The sequence below is a fragment of the Sinohyriopsis cumingii genome, chromosome 18 (assembly GCF_028554795.1).
Source record: "Sinohyriopsis cumingii isolate HCF-2022 chromosome 18, ASM2855479v2, whole genome shotgun sequence".
Taxonomy (NCBI): domain Eukaryota; kingdom Metazoa; phylum Mollusca; class Bivalvia; order Unionida; family Unionidae; genus Sinohyriopsis; species Sinohyriopsis cumingii.
Genome location: NC_142978.1, coordinates 97,890,037 through 97,908,458, shown reverse-complemented (window position 1 = coordinate 97,908,458; position 18,422 = coordinate 97,890,037). Strand labels below are relative to the sequence as shown.

The window sequence follows — 18,422 nt, the reverse complement described above, 5'->3', positions numbered from 1 at the left end:
TATATTTATTCACATTTCTATCCATCAGCTCTTCCATTCATTCACCCATGCTTCCATCCGTCATATTTATATATCTGACTTACAATATCAGATTCATTTGAGAAAGAAAGATGAAATTCTGTACATTATAAAATAATATCATCATTAGAAGGTCTATTAGGTGCTACATTAGGGAAGCAGTCTTCAAGGTTACAGGTCATTATTTGTTGTCATGGTTTCCTTTCTGCTTAATAACTGTACAGCCTTTTGATATTAAGGGATGAGTCTTAGTATTCTTAATAAATCATCATCACCAGGTGTCTTTTTACCATATTGGGGTTCTTGTTCTCAAGGTCAAGGTCACAGGTAAGTATATTAATAATTCAATCAAACGTTCCATTCGACTGTATAATAGAGCCTTTTGGGATTAATGGATCAAATTGGGTACAGTTATATATTATCATCTTTACAAGGTGTGTTGCATACCGCTTTAGCTATTCTGTCATCATGATTAAAGTTGCATACAATATTTGAACTATTCCATTATATCCATTGTATGTTTTCTTTCTGTTGAATAACTTCATAACCATTTGAGATTAAGGACTGAAAGCTGGTATACTATTTTTTATCATCGTTAGAAGGTTTGTAGCATACTCTGTTGGAAATCACACTTTTAAAATCAAGGTCACAGGTCAGTATTTTATATTTTTCTAGCACACGATCTTCTCTGCTTATAAATTTAGAGCCATTTGAAATTAAGAAATGCAACACATTGTACATCATTATAAATTCTGTTTGAACTAAAACTGAATTTCAACTTCGATTTCAACGTGAGAACCTTTTGTTTCAAGATCCCCATCACTTTTTCTTTTCCCTAAATAACATTAGAATCATCTAAGATTAATTGGTGAAACTTGGCATTATCATGCATGATCACTAGAAGGTTGGCACATTATTGGACTATATTGGTGTTATATCTTCGGGGTCATGGGTGAAAACTGTTTTCGGGTACACTTTCTCCTGCTCTGGATCTGAAGAGATTCTTCACTACTTGATAGAAACTTGGTCTACTTATATATTGTCACTCGAAAATGTGTTGCACATCTGATCTTTAAGGAAGCAGGTCAGTATTTTATTATTTTTTTATAATTTAGAAACTTTGCAGTATCTGCTTTATAACTTAGAAACATTTTTGCAATATCTCTACGAGTAACTGAAAAGTTTTTTATGTATAAGGCTGGGCCATGGTTCACTAAAGTTTCACAGTTTTGATGGCACCTCATCTTCAAGGTTAAGGTCAATGTTCGCCTTGTCTATGCTGTTGCTCTTGCCTTTAGAAACAGAGCCATGAAACCTGATTGCTTTTCATGTCTGCCAATAAGTGAAAACTTACGACAGATGTTGCAGAATTTGGCATGATGTACTTTTTTTTTCTTCTGTTGGCCTCACCACGGTCAATGTGTCCAATTGTGTTTTTTAGTAATTTTTCACATCATATGATAGTAAAATGGTTTGAACAAATATGAAAAAACATTCCAACTGTCATATATTTTCAAATATCTTCACCGTCGATATTTTTTCGCCAAAACTTTGGGGGTGTTTTAACATGGTGCAGTTCAACCAGTTTTGACATAGTGGCATCAGCTCTTTTATAAATTGTCCAAAGTATATAGATAGATACGCTTTAAAATATACCTTTCACCTTTGAATACTTTCCCCATTCACATTACCTTAGGAATATTATCCTGCTATCTCGCGAATCCAAGCCTACTAAAAGAAAAAAAAATCGTCTTTTCCTGTCTATATCAAAAGACAAAGGATAACAACTTTTGTCCGTTACTTCCCATTGGCACCGCCAGGGGTCGCTAGTTTTTAGTTTCGCTGTTGTACAGACCACATGTCGTACAATTCATTCTCCGACAATCCAGCCGTTTTTGTATTCCTAAGCGCCCATTAAACGTTCATTTTGGATTTATTGGATTTATCGATCTACAGCATGTTGTATGCATTTTGTTTTACAAGTTCTGCCAATTTTTGAGTGCTTTTGTCATCTTTCATGACTTCGTCTTTTAAGACTAACATCCAACCACGCTACTTTTGACCTTTTTACAGACTCATTTTGAGTTAGCGTACCTCTGACTTTGATCGCTTACTCCATCATTTACGGAGCTAATCAATGCTTTGTTTTCGCTTATTGTGTCTTTTCAGGAGATATGTTGACTATACGCATGAAATGCATGTTCAAAGCCATTGTCCTTTCGACACTGAAGGGGCGAAAAGACGGAATAAATCAAGGAAAGACAACATACGGTTCGTTATTGTCTAAACCGATTCATTGGGGAGTATTCCCCAATTGTAGGCAGCCCACAAGGTACAAGTCTATCCGCATGTCGGAGCATGGCCTTCGGGCCTGTAAGTCAGGACGCAGGGGTTTCATGCCGCATACGTTGTGCCCAACTCGTACTGCTCAACCGTTACGGCCGTCTAGACATTGCCAACTGTCTAGTCTTAGCATGGGGACCTTTTGATTGAAATGGTCTTGCCAAATGAAATATACAGGGATCTTAGTGATTGATCCGTCCGTCTAGCCAAGCGGTCGCCATTTTATCATTACCATACCGGATATTCAAATCTGCCCTTTCAGCCGGGCCTCTGATGCGGACAGTATCTGTGATTGCGAGATCGTTTTATATACCGAGAGCATCCGGGCCGATCACACTCCGTTCACATCGGAACTATTGGACCTAATGCATATTAAAACCGCACCATCACCGGCCGTGCAGACCTTTTCGTTGAATCAGTCCAGACAACTATAATTTACGGGGATCTCACCATACTGTTAAGATATGCCCGTCTGTGACGCAGATTTCAGTGAGAATCTGTCTATCCAGTCAGGCCATTGGAGTGACCTGTACCAGTGATAGCCGGACCGTCTTCCATACCTCCAGCTTCCAGGCCTACCATTCGCCGGGCAAACCAACAGTGCCGGACTCGGTATGTTCACGGAATGTCCACAAGAGGAGAGCTAGTGACGTTTCATAGGAATGGAATTCAGTCTTCATAACACCTGGTATGTCTTCTCCAGAGCTGCAAGTGGACCCAGTTGAGTTTTGACGCACAGTGAGTGAGACGGACCTCCTTCAGATCCACCATCCTTCACATCTTACTCACATCCGATCATGGAATAGACTGAAGTTTAGCTTTCAAGCCGCCGCCGAGGACATATTGAGGATGTTGGCTGCTTCAAAATGCCCTCCACCCATACCGCTGCTTTAAAGAATCAGTAGATCTAGATGAGGCGAAGATACGGACTTACGGCAACAGACACTTTCATTACTGATCTTCAGCACTTGAGAAGAGTGTTGTAGCTGTTCATATGTACGCTCGTCTGTTTTATAAGGCGGACAAATCTGATCCATGCCCGCCTGATCTGGTTCGGGATGTTATTGCAGACACCCTTCAATATCCACGCTTGGGAGGCAACGGCCAGGAGTGAAAAGATCAATGACCGGGGCTGCTCGCGATACTATGGTCAATACTTTGACGGGTTCGGCCAATCAGCTCTTGATAAGACGTGTCGCATGTATGCGATCCAGGTCTCACCAACCTTATCATACCCTCCCTTTCCAGACGACCCGGTTTTGGTCGTCTTTGCTTTGGAGAAATAATAGAGGAAGTTTGGAGGCAGGTAGCTCGGGACCTGCCCCTCCACCTCGACGGTCAACCATTACACGCGCTTCACTCAGTGCCCATGAGTGCAAAGAGGTGATAGGCGGCCTCCGGACAGGGGATCTTTTCAGTCACATATGCTTAAACATCGATCCCTAAGAAGCAATCGTACAATGGCGGTGAGAAATTTATTTTTGAGCTCACTGGATCTCCCTATTTCCTTAGAACGGGGGTGGGGTGGGGTGATACAGGTCATTAAGAACAGTTTCCTCTACAAACCGCTCACCCTCCTCCCCATTCGCGAATACGTCGTCTCGAAGGAAGGATGCCTTTATACAACAGGAGATACGGTAGATCATCAAAACAAAAGGCGATGGAGCTTGTGCAAAGGCCACAATCGTCCGGGTTTTAACCTAGGCTGTTTCTGTTTTTGGGAAGCAAAGCAAGTTGAGATCCACCATCGATTGAAGTCTCCTCAGCCAATTCAAGATGGTCCGGATTTGACGTCAGTCTCGATCTGACCGACGCATATTTTTCAAATCCCGATTCACCCCGTGTCACGAACATTTTTTTTGGGGGGGGGGCGGCTTACCGCGGCACAGTTTATCAGTTCACCGTTCTTCCTTTTGGTGTCAACATCAGCCTCTGGACTTTTACTAAGATCATTGATGTTGTCGGCTCTCTGTTGTGGTCGATGTCATCTACAACGACGGCAGAGTGCATCATACAGAAACACATGTTATATCCTACTCCAAGGCAATAACGATGATCTTTCTCTTCAAGATCATCTGGGCTTTTTAGTGAACTGAGAAAGTCCGACCGGAATCTGGTGTGTTCGCTTTACAAGAATCGTCTAACTCATCGAGTCCGTTTCCAGCAAGATTTGGTTTTCAGCCAGATAGTTCGTGCAACACCTCGGTTTATTCAATGTGTCAGAGGACTTGATCTTTCTTGGCCGTCTTTTTTATGTGTACCTTGGCAGCACAATGGCACCCCTATTCAACTCCCATTGATCAAACAGTCATGATCACGCACGATATTCGATCATTCCTGCACCAGTGGGGCAATCCCGCTGAAGAAGCCAAAAGCGAAAATAACGGTAGGCACCGACGCCATTGCGCACGGTGGGTACCTGTTGCCGACCTTCACTGTCGTCAGCGATAAGTGAGAGCCAGGGTAATGGCCTATACACATCAACATCCTTGAAATAAAGACTGACATCAACGCCGTTCACTTCTGAAAAGATCTACACTGAGGTGAAAACGGTCCTCGCTAGGTCTGACAACTCGGTGGTGGTGACCTATCTCCTCATGGAGGGAGGCACCAAATCACCCGACCTGTGTTCTGATTTGGCAGCTTCTACTTTGGTGCAACAATCTCCATATCAACATACAAACCAGGAACATTCTCAGCAAATTCACCGTCTTAGCCAAGACTCAGTCCAGAAATGGTCAAGTCCTTTACACGAATGGTCTCTCCATCAATCGGTCTTCACTCGGATTTGTGCACTTCGGGGGCGTTCGATTGTCGACCTCTTGGCGACGAGGTGGAATCACAAACTACCCACCTTCGTCTCTCCACTTCCAGACCCAAAGGCTTTGGCCGTGGATAAGGTGCCAATGGGAGATAATGGGCAAGTGTTCTTGACCTTTTGTGTTCTTGACCTTTTTGATTTTTTATATAGACAGGGAAAGACTAATTTCGTCTTTTAGTGGAGTTTGTTTCGCGAGGTAGTAGACTAATTTCCGAACATATTTTAATTTGGCAAGTATTTCCGGAGAAACACAATTTACTTAAAAATTTGCTTTCGCTATATTATTAATGCTTTACAAAATTGTATGTGGGCTTGATGTAAAACAAATGTCTCGAAGAACTTGCAGGACATCACAAATGATGATAATCGACCATCACAGAAAGATACAGAAAAGGAAGCCCAAAAACGAACTTGTAGCTTGATCCCATTTAAATTTGCCTGCAGTTTTGGCAACAAAAGTATGTTTAAAATAGGGACATCAAAGCAGTAGCACAATTCTACTTTAGTTGTTCTCCCTACGTATCGTTCTTTTTTAAAAAGTACCTTTGACTGATCTGGCATCTTTATTTCCTGCTACAAACCGTATGCTCTGTAGAGATATTAAGATGGCACAGTTTCCTTCCTGTTGGAACGTATCAATCTTCTCTCCTTGTAAAGGACCAATCATTTAACTCAATGGGGGGGGGGGGGATTTTTGTTTAAATTTCCAGCCCTCAAAGAGCCTGAAACAATTATTGCTCTTTAACTTCCATACTTCCTTTGTTTACTGTTGACAATAGAGACACTGCTCTGCTCTTTAAATTCCATATAACCATTATAGAGTATTCACAACAGGGACACTGCTCTTTAGATTCCATATATCACATGTAGAGGAATCATAACAGGGACACTGCTCTTTAAATTCCATGTATCACTTGTAGAATGTTCACAACAGGGACAATGCTTTTTAAATTCCATGCATTCCCTATATAGTGTTGACAATAGGGACACCTCTTATTCATGATCGTTATTTACATTGGTAAACGCTAGTCACTTGGGTAGCTACTAAAAAGTAACCGTATCAGTCTCACTGAATACTATGTTTGCTGCTAGATTGTAGAAATAGGTTAAGCTGACATTCACTTGTAGGATGGGACTTTCTAAGGTGTTGGCTGATAATTGTCATGAACAAAACTTTGTCAAATACACCTTTCAGTCAGAGAAATTAAATACACCTGCGTAAAATGTGTTCAAAAACCTATTTTGACAAAGTTTAGTGTAGAAAATATTACTTGCCTATAGCATATTTTATATTCCAATTTTCTTCAAAACTCTATTACTCCAGTGCCGTCTGCCTGAAAGATTATCAGGAACCGTGCCCTATTGATGACCAAATATGCAAGTAGGACACGCCTTATTTCTATAAATATTTGAAGAGAGAAAATCCGCATGTAAAAAATCTCGTCCTTCAGTAAAATTGATCCTCTCACACATAATAATCTTTTACAATTATCTTAGCGATGGGAAACAAAACATTGATTAGAGAGACTGTAATTTGCTTGGTGGATAAAATAACTGGTTAAAAAACAGAACAATCAAGAGTATTTCGTTATGGTCAGATGTAAAAGAAATTGACAAGATAGAGGTATAAGATTGCGTATACAACTTAATGAGAAAGTTTGTTGTATTTGTTTTCATTAGAAGTACATCACCACATTAAAGGATATTTTGTACCGAGGTATTGGGACTAAAGTGCCTTTGTTAGTGACAGAGAGCACAGCAACTTTATCAGCACGTGTATTCAAGAACGTTGTGGTTAGGTAAAGGTTTGCGTGTTAATGATCAACGTTTCAATAGATATATGTATTGTGTTTGTTTTTGACCCAGTCTCTGAAATGACAAAGTTCTTGTTTTTGACTTGATAATCTCGTCGCTGCATGTCATTCAACCTTGTGTCATTTTTCCACCACATAGTCATATCAGCTGGGGTGAAAAACTGAGTCAGTATTTTATCTTGGAGTAAACAAAAGACCTAGTAAGGAAATGAATGTCCAAAGTGGGTATTTATCTTTTATCTCCACCCTAGTATGCATGATAAGTCTGACAAGTTGCCAGTCTGATTCCAACATGCATATCTAGTGTTCCATTAACTAAATGTTCATCTACTTAACAAATCAACGCTGTTTATGTGCCTTAATTATACGTATGGTATAAAGGTATAGTTACATGGAAGCTCAACCGAACGTAACTCTCTCTCTCTCTCTCTCATACAAACACATAATGTGCGTACTCTGTTAAGCTTGATTCACACACACACACACACAGAAGAGGAATAAAGCAGCAATCAGATGCCGATAAAATCTTGGTATGTGCAAGCTTTACTGCCCTTAAAATTTTAAGCGATGAAAGATTCATGTCTATGACCATGCTAGTTATTTCAAAACAAAGATCTCCACCCGTTGTATCGCTAAAGCAAAACTAAACCCAACAGCAAGTGGTTACAGACTAAATGTAAATGTACGTGTATGTCATCCATAGTATATCGCGCGGTTTACATTCTCCTTGAACAACGTACGAGTTTGTGTTCAGTGCTGCACACAATAATTTTTGCATGGACAGGACCATATCGTTCTTGCAATGTTCATTAAAAAATGACCGGACAAGAAGCTAAAGACAACATACGATTTATAATTTGTTACTCACAGCAAATGACAGATAAAGACACGATACAAGCAGCGCCCCACTGGAGTGTCACCAGAGTTGGGACGGGAAAATTGTTGTTATAGGGTTTTACGCCAATTTTCAGTACAAGATATGCGATACATGACGGCCAGTATAAATGGTGGAGGAAGAATCCGGGAAGAACCACCGACCTACGAGAAGCTACTGGCAAGCTTTCTCATATACCCACATTGCCCGAGCCCGAAGCTCGAACCACAGGAGTCCGACGTTTTATCAGTAAAGTATGGCAAAATCTCTGACAACATGAAATCGCCTTATCGGTAATATAAATGAACACAAGGAGTGTAACGATAACCACAACCCTCCGCTTGATTCGTCTTTTCTCACGCGTCTTTTATCGCTTCAGAATCGCAAGAAGACTGAAAAACTACACATATACATTCAAAAGACAGTGATGTACCAACGCATAACTTTTTTTGGGGGGGGGGGGGTGGGGGGCACTAGACTGATCCCCCCCATTTCTCCAAAAGAATAAAAATAAAAGGTTGTTACGTGTTTCTGTCTCCCCCGAAGATGTGTATGTTTATATTATTTATAGCAGAATTTTGATCAAAAATTTAATTTTATTGAATTTCTGATGGGGTATTTAATCGCTACTGTTATATAAAAGGTTGTTCACCCGACACTTGGTTGTATCCCCGATGTCGAAATTCCTTCCCTTGTGTGTTTGGTGATCTTTGCCAGAGATCGCTAAGTCTTGTGTGTGCTATATCTATATGCTATGTGTATGTGTGCTATATGTTTATATGTTGGGACGGCCTCTATTGTCAAATTTCCCCAGTTGTCTTCTCTTGTATTCATAGAATATTTCGTTAAAAATATAGTCTGTGGTTTCGAAATTTGGTAGAGAAAACGGTGTGATTTTGTTTTTATAAAAGAAACTTATTGTTTTGAGTGAGTGGTCATATGTGTCGTTTTCTCTCTACTTTGATTGAATGAGAGGCTTGTCCGATAAAGATTCCGCATTTTCCTCTAATTTCTGAATGTTTCGCCTTTAGCGGAGTGTAGCTCTCGCCTTTATTTAAAGTGTAATTTGAAAGTTTCAAAAGTTATACATTGTTTTTTTATGTGTTAATTATATTAGTATTGTTAGTCTTGTTCTTCTTTAAATGTTACTATATTTCCCCATGTTTCTGTTATGTTTGTCCATATCCTATTCGTGGGATTTTCTGTCACTATTTCGCAGGCCTGTCCACTTCGCGTGACTTAGCCCTGCGACGTCTATGCAACAAACTTCTCCCACGTAGAGATTCCCTGTATCCCTTTCTAAAAAAAAAATAAAAAAAAATAAAAAAATAATATAAATTAAATCGTTTTTCTCTTTTAAGTTTGGGTTGAAAGTATGTTTAGCTGCAGGGAAATATTAGGCGCGCGGTGGGCACGGTTCAGCTCGCATTCGCGTTACCTCTATGGGTACTACCGAAACCCTACCCCGCCTCCCCCCTGAAAATCATAGATATGGTGTTTATAAGCTATTGGTGCTTATTTTCGAACGTTTGTTTTATTTTGGTATTTCTTCTTCGATTTTCTATTTTGTTTTCTTATTTAAAAATCTTAATCACTGGTATGCGGGATATCATAGTTGTTATTATGTAGTCTATTATTTCAAAAACAGTCTTGTTATCATAATCCACATCTATATATAAAATATTATTTCTATGGTATTTATATTTCTAACACATTTCCTTTATTACCATGATCCTATTATTTTTGCTTTTATCGCATTGGGTCATCGTATGTAGTTTGGTGAAATTGGCTTTTTTACATAGCGGACATTTTGGCATTGTCCTAATCATACGACGTTTGATTGCTTCTTCGCCTGTAAGCCAGGCGATGTGTAGATACTTAAAAATGATACTTTGTGTTTTAAAGATCTTATTTTTCCTCAGTTTTTCCAAGTTTTAGTCCAGTTTATCCCCCAGTTTTCCTGCTCTACTCTACATTTGATATATTTCGTTACTTATTCTCTAATCCATGCATAACTTTTGCTTACTTCTAATTTCCATAGTTCCGTTTTATCCCTGTACTTTACAAAGTATTTCTTTAATATGTTAGAATTTTCGTGGTACTTCTAATTTTTTGGTTAATTTATTATTTTTATATATTTCTGGTCGGTTTCTCAGAGTGAATCCGAACCAGTATATGTATAGTGCTTCCCATGCTGTAGCTGGGTCTGGTTGTATTTTATAAAATCTATTAATTATATTTGTTAGTTTTAGTAGTAGAGGACTTGGCAAACCCAAGCCCCCTCTACTTTTGTCTCTATATAACGTTTCTTTTTTATATAATGCATTTTAAAATTCCAGACATAGTCTATTATCTCTTTGTCTATCCTATTTAAAATTTTGTTATCTATGTCTATGGATTTAATTATGAAGTTTATATTTGAATATAAATATGTCTTTGCCACTTGGACTCGCTCCATAATGCATAGTGGCGCCATGGCCCAGATATCCACATTTCCCTTTATGTTCTTGATAATTTGTTTGTAGTTTTCTAATTTTTCTTTGCCCCCAAAGTGCACCCCTAGAACTTTTACCGTATCTCTCAGTAGTTGGGGGGGGGGGGGGTGTCCAGGGTGGTTGCCCCTCCAGTCACCTATTTTTAAGATTTCCCTCTTGTCGTGGTTAATTTGTGAACCCGACGCTTTACCAAATTTTTCAAATTCTTCTTTTAAGTATTTGTAACATTTTCCCTCCTTATAAAGTTAGTGCAATCGTCTGCATGTTGGAGCATTTTTAATTCTATTTTTAGGTTTTGTATTTGTATATCTGGGTTATTTCTTATCTTGTGGCTTAGGATTTCTATTGCCATTACGTATAATAGCATCGATAGTGAACATCCTTGTCACACTGATCGTTGTATTTCAAATTCTTTCGTACATTTTCCATTTACCTGTACACATGAAGTTATCCCTTTATATAGGATTTTGGTCCATTTATGGAAATTCGGTCCGAAGCCAAATTTTCTAAAATCTTCTGTATATAGTTATGTTCTAATCGGTCAAAAGCTTTTTCATGGTCGAAGAGTACCTTGGCACCCTTCGTGCCTGTTTCATTGATATAGTCTATTACGGTTTTACTATTTAAAATGTTATTTTGTATATCCCTATCAGCACATAACTTTCGGACGACCATCGCATGAATACAATCCGGCGAATTAACATTTATTTTCACCATTACGATCACAAACCCTTTCTATTAGAATCCACCAGACGGAAGTAGCCCATTCTACCACGGGTTGAATGACATGGTGAAAGTAATTTCACAAGATGAAATGTTATGTGCTGGTACGTCACTGTCTTTTGAATGGATATGTGTAGTTTTTCAGTCTTCTTGCGATTCTGAAGCGATAAAAGACGCGTGAGAAAAGTCGAATCGAGCGGAGGGTTGTAGTCACCGTTGCATTCCTTGTGTTCTTTTATATTACCGATAAGGTGATTTCATGTTGTCAGAGATTTCGCCGTACTTTATTGATAAAACGTCAGACTCATGTGCTCGAACCCACGCAGACAGAGGAGAGATGGCAGTGATCCGTAACGGTGAGCGCTTTAGACCATTCGGCTACTCGGGGCCCCCAGGAACGGGAAAAGAAATCCGAGTATTGAAAACGTCATCTTTCTGATGTAAGCATAAAACGCTTTATTCCGGATGGAGATGTTCTTGCACGCAGGGAACATGTTCTGAATATGACTGTAAATGAAGATGATGTAGTAATACTCATGTATCCTAAATCAGGCAAGTAAGTTTATGATATATTCTATGTCTTTTAAGGTGTGCATACAGGTATACACAACATGGATATACATGGGCTGATACATGCATGCATACATACATACATACATACATACATACATACATACATACATACATACATTTACTTCAAACAAGCAAAGAACTATTCAACCTAAGACAAACACCGGTTGATTTTCTTCTTTTTTAAGTCGTGTACCCACTGGCTATGGGAAATAATCACCATACTGGTTTCTGGGAAAGCAATGTACGTCCCATGGAAGCCAGACAGATTTTTTAGACAGGCAAGGTGATAAAATAGAAAATAATAAATCCTCAAAAGTAATCACCACCATTATAACAAATTAAATCTTCCCAGAGATGTGTTCAAGAAAATGGTTAAGATAGTCTAAGTGTCCGGTAGTTATTGTGGAAGAGTGTGTTATAGCAGCGACTGATGCTTGCAATTCGACTAACTGGACTCGGAACACAATTAATTTTGCTATATATTCTCTGCATTTGTTTATCAGTGCTGAACTTTCCACTATGCGACAATCAATATAAATCACATGTTAATCTAAAATACCTTCAAAGAGGAGAGGCTGGACTGTAAACAAACCAACGTGCAATGGAACACAGATATCACTTCCGGATCATCACCATGACCTTATTATTCACTGTACACTGTCGCGGAAACACAACCACTACAGAATCTTATATTCTAAAGAATAAACCATTACCTTTAAATCCACTTCAACAATGCCTAAATCTAACTCTTGTATCACCACCAAAAGTAGACATGAAAAATTACTCTAAAAGCAAACTGGGACTACATTCGTGGGAATTGAACTGGAACTTAATTGTTGTCTGATTCCTAACAGTTGCTTGATAGCTTCCACAGATGAATCACCCGTTTGGTGTACATTATCTCGGTACAATTGAAGATGCTTTTTTTCCAAATGAAAGTGACATCCTGATGTTCCTTTCAGCTAATTGTTTAACCGATTTGGATGCACTCCCATTCTCTGGAATGTCCGCGGAAGTTGAATTTGCTGCAGTGGTGATATCCTGGTTCTGTTCTATATTATGAACGCTGGTCAAACGTTTATCCGTTCGTCGTGATCTACGAGAAGACATTGTGGGCTGAATAAACATATAACCCCAAAACGATGGAAAGTAGCATGTGGTATCATCAAGCAGAGGAAGGATCGTTTCTTCTTTCCGCAAATAATGTTAAGTGAAACGCATCTACGCTTAAAAAAGTACATCTCTACAGGGTCCCAGTTGCTGTTTGAATGCAGCCCCAACTGACACAATGTTTGATCACATGCTCCAACTCAATCATCCGATTCGTTCAACATAACAACATATCTAAATTTGGTTACTAGCTAATTAACATATACTGGTTGCAATGACATCATGTCTTAGCAGAGAAACCTTTATAGACAAAGAGGGGCCCATCAAGGGGCCCGAGGAGGGTATATTGTGTATTATTTAAACTACACTTAATTAAATTATAAATTATTTCTACTAATATTTTAGCACCTTCTGGATATGGACTAAAAAGCATTATTCAATAATATTATGACTCTATGGTCTTAAGTAGTAGAAAAGGGTGAAAAGCAGCAAGATTTGTAAAATTCAACAAATAATTTATTTCCATAGAATACAAAGTAAAATGTAAGATTAAAAAAAAAAGTACTGCGAATTAAATCCCAAATAATCATAGAATTACAGACAAGTTCAGTTCTGAATAAACTTTAATGGAAATCCAAATTAAATCCAATGCCGAAAGTGGTGTTGTGCCTGTGGTGGCCCGTGTATAGGTGCTGTTCCAGTAGTTATTTGTTGGATCTCAGTAAGTCAATCCAAAATGTACCTTATTTGAAATTTCACAATAAATTCAAATCTCTGTTTCCAAAAATGTAATTTTTTAGCACTTTGTATTTCCAGAGAAGAATCACTTGAATTAGATACTTTGAATAAATAAATTCCAGCCCAGATGAACTACTGGACACAGCAATATTACAACTGAGTCTGCCTCAAGACCTTATAGCACAAATGAATAATTTCTAGAAAAACAAGATTATATATTTCTCTACTTGACCTCATGTCACAATTAGCATTTTCTATATAATAAAAAAAACAACCCATTTCGTAATGGAAAATAACCTTCTAGAAAGTTCTAAATGTTTATAAAATGAAATCTTAGTTATAATTATAAGTCTGTTACTAAAATTATAATATAAAATGTTGAATATATCAAGTAGGCCAGGTAAATTTAAAAGGGAATTCCAAAAACCGGAATTCCAATAACCTAGACCCAGACCCAGTTGAATATGTTTACTTCTATAATAATGATCCTAATAATAAACCCACACACAAAGAATATTTTATTATTGTATTAAGTGTTTACAGAAATTTTTATATTAAAAAAATCAATGTTTTAGGTCAAGTAGAAACTAAACTTGATTTTGGACAGGGTCAAGTCCAACATACAATGTTACATTATCATTAGCATATATTCATATAAATTTTAAAAAAATAAAAATAACAAACAAGGCAAATTAGATATACATAACAATAATGGTTACCATTGCGTCCTGTTTGGTAATCAGTCATTTCATCATGTTTACGTCAAGTTATATCAGGGAAATGTGAATTATTTAAGTCGTTATAAAGAGATTGCATATCTACCATTCATATCACATATTGCTGAGTAATACTGAGAAGCTTTTTATCAATAGTATTAAGCTAGGTTATGCAGCAGTGGATAACTGTCGATATATGATGGGATGGGTGGGGGTGAATAAGTAAAAAGAATCTTATTCTGAGTGAACAACACAATTTTTTCTAGCATGAAACTGGAAACCTGATTATTTGTACACCTGACAGAGAAGGTGGCTTCAACAAAAAACTAAACTTTTCTTTGACTCTACAAGTTTCCATACACATGAATTTGCTTGTACAGTTATATATGCCAGTGACTCAGCTAACACTATCAGGTCTATTGTTGTTGTTGTTGTTGTTGTTATTATTATTATTATTATTATTATTATTACTACCGCTCCGGTGGCCTAAGTGGTTAGAGTGTCCACATCGGATGTGGGAGGTTGCGGGTTCGAACCCCGGCCGAGTCATACCAAAGACATAGTAAACTAGCAGCTGCCTTGCTTGGCATTCATTAGTAAGAGGTTGGTGTTAGGACTAGTCAGCCTGGTGTCAGGATAATGTGACTGGGTGGGACATGATGCAACATGTCTGCGGCATGATGCCCCAATGCTAGACATCACTATAAACTGTCACACTAAAGACATTGTAGCGATATGACTAAAATTGCTAAAGCTACGTTAAAAATCCAACACACGCACATTATTATTATTATTATTATTATTATTATTATTATTAATTGTTAGATTTTAATGAAAATAAAATGTTAAATGTAAGAACATGGGAAAAACTAGCATGGGAAACAAATATCTGTTACAGCATTGATGTCTTGTTGATATTTTACCTTTCATAGAAATGAGAGCGTTTTGCCTTTGTGTCTGTCCGATTATACAGTTTTCATATATATATATATATATATATATTTCAATGTGACAGACTTCCTGCATTATTCAAGGAACAGATGAGCAGATATCAGACCCACTTGAGACTTTTGCTATAAGATACTATTTTAATGGAGATATACGAGTTTTAAACGATTTACTCTATACAAATGTATATCCATGCAATCTGTCTGTTTCAGTAGGTTAAATGTTAAAATGAATATTGTTAATGCATCGTTTAATAAAAGTCTGTTGTACTCAAAACTTGCATTGTTAACACAGCTTGTGATAAAGGTGTATCACAGCCAAAACTGAGTCACTCTGACATACTTTTGACTTATTTTAACCTAGGTTAAAGGGTAGCAGAGTTAATTTTTCTTTAGCCAATTATCTATTGTAATATCGGTGTATCTGAATATTGTTTTGCTCACTAAAACTGTTTCATTGTGTATGCAATACTTTTGGTGTATGAAGAGATTATTACATTTTGCACACTACAGCGGGGTAACGGTATACTCAAAAGGACTGGAAAATACAGTTTTGGTCCAGGCTGTTGTTTTATATATACAGGTAACTGATCGGCTTTACAGTATTGGTTTAACATGGACTCTACTTTATAACATTTTTACAAACTTTCAGGGTATTGGCATTATGGAATGAATGTTTTTGCTGTACCTACATTGGGTTCCTGTGACTAACTTTTGGGGGTAGGTGTTGGTGGGTTTGCAACATTACTAAAACTGCTAATCCATTGATTTATTTCAAGACTTTCTGCTCATTAGCAGTATTAGTTTAAAATAAATATCTAATAATCAAACAGCTAAACAAATCAAACAGCTGACACCAGGCCGACCGGTCATAGCACTAATCTCTTTAATGCTGAGCGCCAAGCGAGACAATTGTTAGTACCATTTTTATCAGTCTTTGGTATGATTTGGTCGGGATTCGAACCCGTAACCTCCAGCATTCGAGGCGGACGCTCTGACTACTAGCCCAACGGAGCGATCTAGTTTGTAACATAGCTTGTTCGAAATCCTACTTTCAAGATCAAGGTTACGGGTCAATATTTTATATTTTCCAGCACACGATCTCCTCTGTCTTTAGGTTTAGAGCTTTTTGGAATTAACGAATGAACATTATCATTATAAAATCTTTTTGAATCACATTGTGAAAAGAAAAATATTTTTATGAACAACATCAGCAACAGAAACGATATTAATTGAGCAAATCTTGAAGATTTAAATTTCAATTAACACTCAGGTTGTCTTTAAGTTGCATCTAATTAATCGTTGTGCAAAGCTCCTTCTTAAAATTCATATGTTTTCGAGGAAAATGATATATCCAGGTACAACATGTAGCCTCGTAGATAATACAAGCCTATTATTGTATGAAATGACCTGAGACCATGAAGATGAAATAAGTAGTCCATCTGTCCCTCTCTTATTATGAACACCTGTATGAAGAAAATCTAAGAACGATACAATACTATCCGTCTGTCCGCCTGTGCTTAGGTGTGATAAATGTGGCAAACTTTGGGACAGATTTCAAAGCTGTCCTAACATTTCGACAATTGATGGATGTACAAAACAATCCAAAAGTCTGGATCTATCTTGGGTAAGCCCTAAAGGAGGTGATGGTGCTGGTGAAACTGGAAGACCGGTTAAATGGTATTTAAATACTGAAAGAAGCGTCAGAGCATTGCTACTTTACTTATGATATATTTTATAACCTTGTATTGTCTTTAATTTACTTCTGGTTGTTTATGATGTAATGTTAATGTTTTCTGTCATTAGTTTTTTATTTTATTTTTACAAATGCCAACAAAAAAACCTCACAAATTATCGAAAGGTTTTCTAGAAAGGAGCAATCGTAATTCACTATATAAAAGAAGTATAACAACACACACAATAACGAAAAGGGATGGTATACAATGACGATGCTCATTTATTAAAACCTTTTCAATAAAGCATTTTCTTCCATTAGGCTTGTTTCTAAGGAATATAATTAGCGAACTTACTGGGCAAGAATAAAAATAAATGAGCACGACTAAACTTACAACAAGAAAGAAATGGCCCAGATCAAGATTTCTGCAGCAAAGTCAGGCTAAATAATGAGAGGATCCAACTTCAGCATCTACAAGAGTGTACAAATTTTATCTTTTAACTTAGGCGGGAAATAATGGCATAATATACAGATAAATTTTCATTTGCGTTGATTCAAACTACTGTGACATTTATAAAAAAAAAATAGGAGTATGATTTTTAAGATTATGCACTGCCTTAATATTTAATATCAAGCTGAAAACGCGAAAAAGCAACATATTAAATAGATGCAGCATGAATGAGATCTCACCAGATACACAATAGCTACGATAACACGGATCTTTAAGCGTTTCCGTAATGGAGCGGCTAGCATTTACCTCGAGGAGGTGACATGTAATTGCAAATCACAGTGCACAGAAATTCAAGCCATTTACCATTGATATCATGCAGAACATCGTGCCTATCAAGAGGCGTATAATGATAATTGATGGAAAGTACGGAATTGTATGCCAAAATACCCTTTCGATGCAGACAAATATAACCTGTTTTTATCCATTTTTAAACTAGTTTTCAAACGTTTTTCTACTAACAGCAGACAATTCTTCACCCTATTCCTATCATCCAAGAATGTATGGATAACCACAGACCACAAACTTTCGAAACATTTTGATAACCAATGGACTGTATTTAAAATTAATTTTGATAACCATTGGCCTAATGCTTCTTTTATAAAACGGTGATGGCGAATGGTCATGCAGTTTTTCATAAATTATTGAGGACCAATGTCATAGAGTTTTGTCATGGGATTTGTAAGCCTAAGTACGGAGCATTATGTTCATAACATTTTGAAGACCGTAACACACACATGCTTCATATGCACATATTTTTCTTTACTTGTGATGAACACGCCGTCATTTCTATTAATATTAAATTCGAATAAAATACTTAGAAAATTTATTTATGAAAAATTTATATAAATAAAATTGTACTTTAAGAAGCAAACTAGCTATGCCCATTATACTTGTCAGGCGACTACGATTAATGTACCAGTTAGCAAAATATGAATATGTCGTACACCGATGAGGATCACCTTTCATACAAATCAATAAATATTGTTGATAGCTACAATTTAAAATTTGATAGTGATAATTCAGTGAACAGATAGAAAGCAAGCCGTGGTTTGAAATTTTGTCAA

At 37.3% G+C, this 18,422-nt stretch overlaps 1 protein-coding gene across 1 annotated transcript in view; it reads left to right on the top strand.

The window, feature by feature from the left end:
- Positions 1-18,422, top strand: part of LOC149777560 (sulfotransferase 1B1-like) — a 64,347-nt gene that overhangs the window by 5,796 nt on the left and 40,129 nt on the right. Inside the window, exons 3-4 of the mRNA XM_089941403.1 lie at positions 297-345; positions 2,188-2,391. Coding sequence (XP_089797529.1) covers positions 297-345; positions 2,188-2,391 — 253 coding nt within the window. The remainder of the gene's footprint in view (positions 1-296; positions 346-2,187; positions 2,392-18,422) is intronic.